General features: G+C 41.2%; 1 protein-coding gene and 1 long non-coding RNA gene across 2 annotated transcripts; one reads left to right on the top strand and one right to left on the bottom strand.

Moving 5' to 3' along the window:
- Window positions 1–2,363: 2,363 nt before the first annotated feature.
- LOC6630469 (uncharacterized) lies at window positions 2,364–3,318 on the bottom strand. The gene has a single exon (XM_002054069.4). The coding sequence runs from the start codon at window positions 3,154–3,156 to the stop codon at window positions 2,755–2,757; it is 402 nt and encodes a 133-aa protein (XP_002054105.1). The 5' UTR covers window positions 3,157–3,318; the 3' UTR covers window positions 2,364–2,754.
- A 21-nt stretch (window positions 3,319–3,339) lies between these two features.
- Window positions 3,340–4,072, top strand: LOC26531471 (uncharacterized). Its single transcript, XR_001450072.3, has 3 exons — window positions 3,340–3,564; window positions 3,647–3,815; window positions 3,894–4,072. It is a non-coding gene; the product is annotated as an uncharacterized lncRNA (long non-coding RNA).
- The last annotated feature ends 8,387 nt before the right edge of the window (window positions 4,073–12,459 follow it).

Here is a 12,459-nt window from a genome sequence, read left to right as displayed (position 1 = left end):
CTAACTGAAACAACAGCCCCCGCCCCACATTACCCTCTACACGCCACCCACCAACCCACCGACTGCTGCATGCTGAGTGTGGAGCCAATGATTATTCTGGGTTTTGTCATTTCAATTCGCATTATCCTTTGCACTTATTTTACTACTTTGTACGCTGCCCGCCCAACCCCTGTCCCTTTCCAGTGCCATCCAATTTATACAGATCTAGCTGCGGGTGTATGTGGGTGTGTGTATGTGTGTGTGCTGGGGTGTGTTTGCGTAATGGCGGGTGTATAGTCGTCGTCGTCGTCGTCGTCGTCGACGTCGTCGCCGTCGTCGTTGTCGTTCTCGTTGCCGTCTGCCGAGTAACTCGCATTGTCATTGTGCAAATAAAATATGTCACGAATCGCCCACTCCAGAGCTGCGTGCCCGCTGCCCCTGACAGTGCTTTGTGTAGCCCCCGGTTGCTCCGCACCGCACCCAAGCTCTAACCGAAACACGCCCCCTTGTGTGTGTGTGTGTTGTGTGTGTGTGTGTGTGAGTGGGTATCTATCTAACCTTTTGTTGCCCATTGTAGTCATTGTACAACACACACAATGAGCCACACTATCGGCTGGTTCTTTCTTTTCCCAATATAGCTATGAAAATCGCTTTTATATAAACTTGAATGAACGAGCGCGGGGAATGTAAATTGGATAGAGAAATGGTTACATTTTCCCATGCCCAGCGAGACCTCTAAATAAGTACATTCGTGTGCTATACTGCCGCAATACAAATCTCTACGCGACTATCTTATGCTGCCTACTATGTAGGAATAGTCAAGTAATCTATAGTCTGACTAAAGATACCAATATTCGTATTGGGTCTTCTTTTAGATTTTACTATTTTGTTAATTTACTTTTTTTCTCAGATGATATATTTGTATTATTTGGATGATAAGTCGTATTTTTGTCCCTTCATGGATTTTTTGAGAATTTTGATATATATTCATTTATTTTATGTAATTTGCTTTTATATATTTCGATGATAACTTCTTTTTTTTTACTGTAAAAAAGTCATAATAATTTTATCGTGTAAATATAGAAGAACCCTTATATAGTATATAGTATATTTTCTGTCTGCCTAAGCAATCGAATAGATAAGCCTACGATCATTTATCAATCTTTTTTCATGAGAACTAACCTCTCCGATTTAAAGTTACTTTTATGACCTTACTGCAGGCGGGATATGTGTTAGGGTCGGTTGAAGCGGACCCTAGCTGCCATACGCATTATAGGAACCCTGATTTGAACAACTCTGTGCTTAGTTAAGTATTCAATAAGAGAACTTAATTAATCTTATCAGTATTGAAACGTTCTTTTATATATTGTTAACTCTTAATAGGAAATCCTATTATACTATTTAAAATCTTATATTTCATTCAATATTGCATTCGGTTTAATGTTTTCTCCCTTTTGACTTTTCCATTTTGCGCTGCGTCTTCATCATTTTCCATTTGGGCCACAAAATATTCGCTTTTCACCTTCCTCCTAAAACTATACAAAAGCTAAAATCCAAATCCATGATTTCAGCTACCAAATCCTTTCCAAAGCTGCAACCAGGTGAAAAATAACAAAATGTTTTCCTTTTTTCTTTATTGCTTATATCATATTGTATATTTTTATAAAATGTTTTGCGAAAACTAAACTGACACACAAATACACACACACCCACACACACGCACACACAGAGACAGATACGTGGCAGTTGGGGCAACTGTAAAAGACATTTTCCGCTCGTCTGCTTGTAGTTGTGTGCGCGAGTGTGTGTCGAGTGCTTTTTTGGCTAAATGCGAAATCGATTGGAAAACAATTTCCAATTTTTAAAGAATTATCGCCGCCATATTCGCGCGTGCTATACTAAATCACACATAAGCAACCTCTAAATCTGCTGCTACCCAGCACTCGCACACTCGCACACACATGCACGCACACTACAAACCTTTTGGCGCAGCTTTTCCTTTTTGGCTCGTTTATTTCTTTTTTATTTTGCTGCTTCTCATGGCAATATTTTCCATTTCATTTTCTGCGCGGTTTGGCTTTGGCTGCATGGCTGACTGCGTCGCTCTCTTTGTGTGTGTGTGTGTGTGTTATCTTTACCGCAATAGCAGCATTACATACAGCAGCGCACATACATATTCATATACACACCTATACATACATATATATACTTGTATATAGAGACAACCCTCAGCCATTTGCTTTTATGTGCCTTTGGGTTATTGCACCTTTGACTTTGAGTTGTTGCGAATAACTTTTTTTTTTGGGCCACGTTTTTGTTGTCACCCAGGACTACCCTGACGACCACAGACCCCTGCAAAGGACACAGAAGAACCTAAGCAACCATTTCACATGTGCCATTTATTGTTATTTCTTTTTAACCAAGCGAGTGGCAAAGCTGAAAGCAGCCGCAAGTATTTCCTAATCAGGTTTTAACTACTATGTAATGGGATTCTGAGACTTTGGCATCGTTCTGAGTGCTTGTGTTCTTGTGACTGCGTGTGTGTTTGTGTGTGTGTGTCTGTGCGTGGTAGCAAGGTGCCAAATCGTAATTTACATGGATTTCGTTGAGATACCCAACGAATTGAATTGAAAGCCAGAGCAAAGCTACCGCTAATGTATTGTAGATTATGCCAAATCCCGCACAGTTTTTATGCCGCACGCATGTGCATTAACATCTGGATTGATGCCGCCGCCGCCGCTGTCGTAGCCGTCCTTTGAGATACTTGCAAGGATTCTAAACAACGCTGCTGCTTGGACTGCTCCTGGGACTGAAGCGCACATACCTGGCCAGCCGACGCTTGCGCAAGCACACCCGCACCTCGAATATCAGATTTAAGATCACAATGACCGTCATGAGGGCTATGACCACGGCGGCAAAGATCAGCAGAAACCAGTGAAAGTAACAGGACATCGTCACCGGCCGTCGTAGCCAACCATTCCAGCTGCCAGTGCACTGCTCCAACACACATCTTCCCACTGCATTCCGAATGCAGCCCTTGGCACAACAGCCATTGGCGCTGATCTGTCCACAGGAGGTCAATGGTATGCTCGGTTCGCTGCAGTTCGCATAGACTGTTCCAATCACGGGCATCACCAGCTGACCCAGCACCAGGCAGACAAAGAGAAAGCCCAACATAATGCCAAGTATTGCGCGTATGCAGATCTAGCTCCTCTCCTGGTATAGTTACAGTTGTATGGTAATATGGTTAGTATGGCTACTAAACCATCTTTAAATTTAATGTGAACGTATCGAAAAAAAAAACAAAAAATATTTGAATAAGCTCAAAATATTATATACTCTGAACTCAAAGCCAAATAACTAAAACAAATTGACAACCGTGCCGAAAAACGTATATATTATTTTTATTTTGCCTGTTGTACTTTTCTTGAGCAATTATATTTCTTTAAATGAAAGTTTCACTTACCTTTTCCAACCACTTACCATACCCTTTTACAACTTGAGCGTGCGGAAGAACGTTGAAAAAACCTGGTACTACCATTTTCAAGCCAGACGTTTGGATTTTCTGAAAAGATTAAACATAGTGTAAATAATTTTAAAAGAATTACGCTTCATACAATCAAAGAACGTAGCTTCAATCAATTAATTTCCTTAAAACCCATTATAGTTACCGTTTCTTCAAGTGTTAGCTGCCTTGTTGCTGTGCGTTGGTCGTCATTCAATCAATCAGTCAATCAATTAGATACTTAGTCTGGGCACATATCAAGAATCAGCTGAGTTTGGATCTCTCCTCCCCTTTGGTCGTATAGCCTGTACCTTGAATTGACTGAAATAATGTAAGTCTTAGATACTATGAATTATAGAGGCAACATTTAAGCAAGAAAGCATATTGAAGTGCTTGATTTTGGGCACAGGTTCGCATCATTGATTACTTATAAAATCACAATTTCGCAACGCTTAGCTAATTATCCGAGACTAAAAACAGATATAAGAGGAGCACGAAAACCAAATCAACATTACAAAGTGATTTTAATGTAATTCGTGATTTCGCATAATTGTAAAGTTAATAATTAAAATTTGTTTGCACAAAACCCAAAATGAAAACATGAAAATTTAATGCTGCCCAACTCTCGACTTGCTGCTGTGTCCAGGCCAGGTGCATTGGGCAATTACAGCTGGACTTATGGCTGCTTATGCATGTGCGGCCCCATCACCCTAGCCCCGCCCAAAACGCCCACTTTGCCACCTGCAAATAACTAATGCGTAAATATTAGCAAATGGCCGAAATGTGGCGATTCCCCTTCACACCGAAAACGTGAAACATAAATTTCAGTCACATATGCAATGTGCCAGGCGAAATGGTTGTTGTTCTAGTTGTTGTTGTTGTTGTTTTTGTTGTTGGCGCTGTATTTGTAATAAGCAATCAATTATTATTATTGAATTTAGGCGCGGTTTGTAGAAGGGGGCGTGGCAGGTGTCTGGGCATCGGTTGGTCAGCGCTACTAATGCGCCTAATGAGAATTTAAGCATTTGCACCACCTTTCCCCCACATTGTGCACGGATTTGTAAAGCACACACATAACCTCACTTGCATGCGTACATAACCTCACTTACGCGAACGAGGTACAGTTGCGTAAATACCATTATATTTGAGCTCATTTAGCGACGCTTTTTGGTTTAAAATTAGCTAAAAGTTCGTAAATCTGTATTCCATTGCCACGATGTGCTGGTTAATGAGAGATTAAATGGGCAGAGCAAAGTACAGATGTATATTTAAGTAAAGTTATTGATGTAAGAACACAATTCTAGTTATATTATAAGCAAGTTTAAAATTAGTTTAGTCAAGGCAAATAAAATATAAATGGATTTATTTATAATATCACAGTGTTTAGACTAGATTCCATTAAAAACTTTTTAAGTTAAAGTCTGGCAAATGTTATAATTATACAAAATTATAAAATCATATATTATATTCTTTTACAATTTTCATTCTTCCAATCTCTTTAGCAATATTAAAAGCTGAGATCATTTTCCGGCTGACTGAACCCACTCTCGCAATTTGACTTCCGTTAATGATAATTTAATTATGGCCCTGGCCATTTGGGGGGCTTAGGCGCCTTACGCACTTCGCACACGGCTGTGGCGCAGCTAATTGCAGCAAATCTGCTTTGGGGTCAGTTAGCCAGTTCCTGTGGATAGTTCTGCGGCAATTGGCCAAAGGCTGCGCTTATTAACTGTTAATTGTGCAAATGAGCGTCGGCTTTGCGTTGCAAGCGTTGCAATGCATAGGACAGAATGCGGGACAGGGTTAGCAGAAAATAATCGTTATGGGGGCTGCACTTCTACTATGTTAGGATAGCGAAAAGGACGACCCAATAAATATGGCAAACGAAATTTTCAATTGCAATACATTTTCAAGATAAGGCTAAAAAAACGAGCTGACAGCTTTTGCGATACGAACAAAAGCAATAAATAAAATATATCAAAAACAAAAATAAAAATGAAAAAAAAAAACAAAGATATAAATGAAATAAAAAATGAAAATCAACAAAAAGTGTCAGGCAAATGTCGCATTGCGATCCGCCAGATGCCGATGTGGATATAGATACCAGTTATACGAAATCCATATTGAAAATTGATTTAAATTTTTAATAGGCCGCCCAACGCAAGCCAACCCCCACACAGCCACCATACCTTCTCCCCCCCTCCCTCCGCTGGTGGCGCACTATCTCTCGCTGGCTTTGATAAAAATGCAATGCACGCAACAATTGAAGGCTTACGACAAAAGATATGAAGCGACGGGGCTCTAGTTAAATATGGAAACAATATCGCAATGCCAAAATGAAATCGGGCAGCGAGGCAGAAACTGTGGCGCCACTCGCAAGCGACATGCCACAGATGCCACATATGAATATAAATATATATATATATATATATATCGGGCATCACATATCCAGATATATATGCATGCATTTCTCATAGCTCGTAGCTGTCAAATCATATTTTAATCTGCTTTGATTGCTGACTTTTGTGCAAGGGATTTGTGCGATTGCAACTGCAACTGCAACTGCCACAGCAAAAGTACAATGGAAAAATTGCATTTTATTTTATTTATGTAAAAAACTACACTCAGTCGTAATACTCGTGTGTGTGTGTGTGTGTGTGTGCGCTCTCCATTTGCTTCATTTGTTGTTGCCAAAGTTAAGCAGTAAAATCCACTTTTTACGAGTACACGAGTTGCTTGTTGTAGCTCATATGTGCGTAAACGAGCACAAAAACCCAACAGGAATTTCTTATTAAAAGATTACAGCAACTCAACAGAGACGTCCCAAAAATTCACGGGCAAATCACGACTACAAGGCGTAATAGGGCAAACAAATATATCTATTTATATATATATATAAATACTTGAGCATGCGAACTTAACTCTGTAAATCTGCGGAGTCTAGACAGAACCTCTCAATCCAGGCCCCAAACTTATCCTCTGGAAACAGTCTTTAAATAAACTATAACACAATAGACAATAGACGACAGCCTTAATCTATGAAATCAACATTTAACTAGCACTGGAAATGGAGTTTATTTATAAATAATGCTATTATTAGAATTTGATTCGAGAACCAAAGCTTTGTTTGGTAGAATAGCTCCATTATATTAAATAATATTGCAATTTTTTTATATTAATAATTATTATAATAATTAAAACTTGACTTACAAGTTAGTTACCTTGCACCTGCTCAAGTAACATCATTCTTAAATCTATATATGACTGCACGCCCAAGCTTCTCTATAGGTATACTACGGGTGCATAGAGAAAAGTCTATATATATACATATATATAGCTGACACATTTGCTCATCCCTAGCATGAAGAAGAGAGCTTGTAAATGAAGCTGTCACGTTTGCTCATCTCTAGCGCCCAGCTTCGACTTTCGCTACAAAGCCGAACAACGCCCCCACCCACCCGCTCCCTCCAAGCACGAGCAAGCGACCGTTCCCATTGCCAGGCTTTGTCCAGTGACTTAAATACACATAACCATAGATGGCGCCACTGTGCTAGCGACGTCGCCGCTAGAGATTGTCAACATATTAGCTTCAAATTGCTAAAGTTCTGCGACTTTTGCTGTTGCCTCATTTTCTCTCGCACGCACACACTCACACCAAAAAATGTGGAAGTGTATGCATGCGTGCGTGTGTGTGTGTGTGTGTGTGCGCCGCTGTTTAATGTGCTGTTGCCAACTATTTTAGCCAAAGCTCACACGGGTTGCCGCCAACATTGCCGGGGTGCCCGGTGATTTGCTTGCTCAGCTTAACAGGGCCCAGACCAGGCACCACACACACACTCCCACCCTCCCTACTCGCCTCCCCCACCCCTCCCGTTCACCAGCAGCCTGACCCGTCCCGCTGCCGGTGCTGCCGTTGAGCTACTTTGGTTGCGTTCGGTTGACATTCGTAAAATCTCAAAATCCCGAAGGTCGTTGCCAGGGATTTTCTCAGATTTTGTTAGATTTAAATGAATTAGTTGCGTGGCCGATTGATTTTTTGACCTTTTTTTTGCCTCCCTGCATATTTTTTGCTTAGCTGCAGACAGCTGAATAGGCCAAATCGCACATGTGCCGCAGGCCAACTGCAACTGCAGCAACTGCTGCTGCTAATGCAGCCTAGGTGTTAGCCATTAATGAGTACAAATGTGCCGCACGGCTGCAAAATTGATGACGAAAAATATGTTTTTGGGGCTAAATGAAAGAAAAAAATAAATATAAATATGCACTGCGTTTAGCAAGTAATTAAAATATGAGTCGAGGCTCTGCTGCTGCTGCTGCTGCTGCTGTTGCTGTTGGCCGTATGAAATATGCGGCCAAGTCAACAGAGGCCAATGCAAAGGGATGACTAAGGCTAAGGGACGACACAGTGCAGCACAGGCATAGGGCTTAAAATGGCATCAAATTTCATATTCAAAATGGCATTTTACATGTTGAGCATAATTTATAAATGCACGCAGTTCAGCAACAACAACAACAACCACAACAACAAGGAGCACAGACATGAAATGTCCTGCGGCTGCAATATTTTTGAAGCGACATTGTCGACACTCTGCGCACAGCCCCCGGACAACCATCGATGGGCAGCCTTCTCTACGGCGTTATCATTGTCGTTGTCGTTCTCGTTCTCGTTGTCCATGTCGTCGCTGCGGACCAGCAAACAGCAAACAAGCCGCAGCCGCCCGTTGAACCCCAGCCCCTGATTCCAATACCTGTGCCTCTGCTTTTTAATGGTCCACACTGGCCAGGGCCAACATGTTGAAAGGATTGCCCAGAGTTATGTGTATATGTGTGTGTGTGTGTGTGTGTGTGTGTGTGTGTGCGCTTGTGCCACAGTTGATTGGCTGTTATTTTTGGTGCGCGAACTGGGCGCAGCACTGTTGAAATTTGCATATCAAAAACCCGCACACTAACACACATACACACACTCACAGAGACACAACACTGGCCAAAGGACCTGGCCCGAGCCCATTGTGTGTGCAGATTGCTGTAATAGCCGCACCCCTCCCCCTCCCCCATCAAAAAATTGCCCAAGTGCATGTGCCCAGTCCAGAGCCAACCCCAGGCTCTATGAATTTATGAACATAATATAAATTTATTTTTGCAACTTCTCATGTTTTTGTTTGGGCTCCAAAAATCTGCATGTGCGCTGCATGCACAAAAGCCCCGGCTTGTTCAGGCGTGCCGGGTGTTGAGGACGGAAGGCACAACAAAGGGATTGTTATGTCAGTTTTTGGGGTGTGTGTACGTGTGTGTGGGTGTTGCATTTACTGTGCTTTCGAGCACGTTCAAGTTTATTTATGCGTATGCAGAATACTTAATGAAAATTTAAATGTAAAAGTTACTCGCAGATTGCAACTGCAGCTTGGACATGCAGATGGAGCTGAAGCTGGTCCACAGCCCGACCAGCCAGCCGGCCTGCAATCAGCTCAGTGGGTAGAAAAACTGGTTAAGCGGCGGCAATCAGAGCAACCCAGGGCACAAACAACAGCTACTCCACTTAAATAAATGAGAATTACTCATGCATGTGCAGCTACAAAACTTTAATCCAAAGTCCAACCCAGCTGATCAACGCAGACTATAGCCAAATGTTGAAAAAGAGCAGCATCTATGATCAACTCTCTCAATCTAGATAGATATATATTGATATAGATATATCTATATCTTATAGACATAGATATAGATATAGATATATAGATATAGATATAGACGGTACTTGACAATGCTGTCAGTTGTAAATCCAAGTATACATAATTCAAATAGAATTCATAAAAATGCAATCTGAAATACATTTAGGCGAATCCCAATGCGCTTTCACTTACAAGTATAATAAAATCGCAAAAATAAATAAAATAAATAAATTTCCATTTATGCAATAAGGGATAAGGGATATAAGAACTGTGCTACTAAGCTGGGCCCCGGAGCCTCTGAGTCCAGTTCGGGCTTATTATGCAAATGGAAAATGCCTTGAGACATTTTGCTACTCCTTTTAATGTGAATCACCGCAGAGCCCACACACACACCCCCCCCCCCCCCCCCATGCCTACCGCCCGCCTCTACCAAGGTCCAAGCAAAAACCCGCATCATTCGATTTAGATGCAAATTCATCATATAGCCAGCCCTTGGGCGCCGTCTGAGCGGACACTGTAAAAAAAAAAAATTGAAAACTGACCAGCGACTGCTGCTCAGCATAGAAAATTCAAAGAGATGCCTTTCTTTTAGAACTTGTATTTGTTATTTAGCAGAAATTTAAATAAGGCGAGCGAAACTGCCTTCTAATTTCCCCCATCACCCGGCTCACACTTAAGCACAAAATGCAAATAACTCAAAAATCCAATTGCCATAAATAAAAGCAGCTTCTACAAAAAAACTTTTTACTTTTCAAGGGGGTTACAGCAAGTGGGTTAATGGGTGTGTTGGTGGATGGGGGGTAGGGGATTGGGGGCTCTGTGTGTTGGGCAACTCGGTTGGTAACTCCATCAAATGATGTACAACTTAACACATTTGCTGTATAAATCTTGTTCTCGCAACTCGAGTTATTCAAAAATCGCTTCTAAATTGGCTACAATGTGTTTTTGTTGTTGTTGTTGTTTTTGCTGCTGCTGCTGCTGCTGCTTGTGGCATGTTTTTTGTTTTGCAGTTTTTTGTGCAGCTTTCGATTTGTGTGTGTGTAGATTTTGTGCACATTTATCTTGGGGCAGCTTATGGGCAAAGTTATGAAATATGCGCACGAGCATCGCACAAATTGTCTAGCGCCTGAGCAGTGGCACCGTGGCCGCAGCGGGGCAGCGGCAGTGGGGCAGGATCGAGTGTGGCAACTGGAAAGCCGTTACACACACTGAGACTATGGCATCGCAAAAGTTGGACCCTGGCACTGCCGAACAACAAATCGTTGGCAAAGCTGTTTTTTATGACTGGTCACAGTCATTCACATTCGCATTCACATTCGCATTCACAATCGCATTCACATTCGCATTCTCGTAGTGACGTGCAAATGTACTTGACAGCAGTTTCTCACTCTTGAGAGTGAAGTGGAACTTGCCATTTCTCTAAACGTAGCTTTAGAGAAAAGTTTTGTGGATTTGAGTGAACTCTGATTTTTTCAACCCAAAAGAGTGCAAATGCTTAAACATGTTTAAATAGATTTTTATTTGATTTTCTATCTGAATCAGAAGCCATAAAATGTCATACAATATGCATGAGGTACTTCTTTTGTTGTATAACTCGCTACGTTGAGAGTTTTTAAGGCACTGTCAAATAATTTGAAGGTGCTTATAATACTACACTCCGAAATAAAATTGGCGATCCGACGCTTCACTCTCCCTCGAGTGCTAATCCAGGCTATCTTTGCCTAAAATAAAATAAATTATTTTAAAATGACTCCTGAGCATGCGGTTTTTGTGAAAAAACGGCATATATTTGAATTTCTATCTTCCATTGAAAAAGTTGGTTAAATGCAGAGATGAAAACATGCAAGGCATATTTTAACTTATGAGAATCACAGAGTAGGCCAATATTTAATGAAACGCTTTCTTACACCCTGCAGATATTGAAAATGGATAAAGGTTTATATATTAAAAATAAATGCGCTTGAATAATTTGCAGCGGAAGGCAAGGCAAACTTAGACAGCGTTCAGTTTCCAATACATATACATACGTACATACATAGATGTATACATACATGATAAAACTCAAAGATACTTTCTGCTGAAAAATTAATGTAAATAATGCAATTAAAATGTTTTAGTTCCAGCTAAGGACTTACTTTTGGGTGATGAACACCAATTACTTAAACAATTTCAAGGACTAATCAGAAAGAACGTAAGCTTAAATAATAAACATTTAAATTGGTTTAGTTTTTATTACGAATTGGGAACAAATTCCAGTACCCAAATTCGAAGTTCACTTTTATTGTGAATCGCTGAAAGCAATGTCAATTTCATGAGGAACAGCAAAATATATGATAAGACCCAAAATTTGGTAATAATAGCCAAAATCATTGAGCTGCCTCACACACACAACACGCACATACGAACGACCCAAAGGGTGGGTATCTGTGTGTGTGTGTGTTAAAATTAAATAAAATAAAATTAAATGTATATAAAATTAGGTTAATGTTTGGCAGCAGCAGCAAAAGCAAAAGAAGCGAGAAAAAAGTACGACAGCGGCCCCTTTTATTTTATTGTTATGTAGATGAGGCAACGGCAGCGAGAGAAAGCTGCGACAATGTCCTGCACTTGCCACACGCTGCCAGCCACATACGTAACACACCAACCCCCCCCCCCCCCCCTCCGCCGCACCCTCTTGCTGCGTGCGTCCAAAAACATGCGACTTAAACAGGACTTATGGTTATCTGCGCATTTTATGGATATTGCGCTCAACTGGCAAAGCGTTTCGGCCTGTTCTTCAATGTGGCACACAGCATGCACCCTGCCACACACACACGCACACCCTGTGGCAGGCACAAAATAAATGAAGTTACTTGCCAGCGATATGTTTGCTAAATGTTCTATGTAAATGTTAAGAAAGCACTTTAATTTCCCAGCCAGTGGCAAGGACATTAACTTAATGGCGCAACTGAATGAAAGTGAAAAGAATCACAGATACCCAGAACAACCCCCCTTCCCCTTGCCTACCAAGCACACAACTTGAGGCATTTTTTGAGTTGGGCAAAAACCAATTAAAAGCGCATAAAATGCCGCGACAAAGTCAAATTATGAACTGCAACTGTGCAATGCAACAAAATGTATCCGAAAATAGTTGCAGCAGCGCGAGCTAAGCCCAGTTAAGCCCATGTGCATGCTGCATGCTGCATGCTGCATGTTGCACGTTGCGTATGCAACATAGAAACTAAAAACTGCTCCAGCGCCGACAACGTCGCGCCATTTGTCGCTCGAGCTAAGCCCACTTAAGCCCTAAAAAACAGCAGCAGCATTCCC

The sequence above is a fragment of the Drosophila virilis genome, chromosome 2 (assembly GCF_030788295.1).
Source record: "Drosophila virilis strain 15010-1051.87 chromosome 2, Dvir_AGI_RSII-ME, whole genome shotgun sequence".
In the NCBI taxonomy this organism is placed as follows: Eukaryota; Metazoa; Arthropoda; class Insecta; order Diptera; family Drosophilidae; genus Drosophila; species Drosophila virilis.
The sequence above is the reverse complement of the archived record's forward strand: the minus strand, read 5'-3'. Positions and strand labels throughout refer to the sequence as shown.

Excerpts from the sequence above, each read along its gene's own strand:
- LOC6630469 (XM_002054069.4), bottom strand. The coding sequence starts at position 3,156 with ATGTTGGGCTTTCTCTTTGTCTGCCTGGTGCTGGGTCAGCTGGTGATG.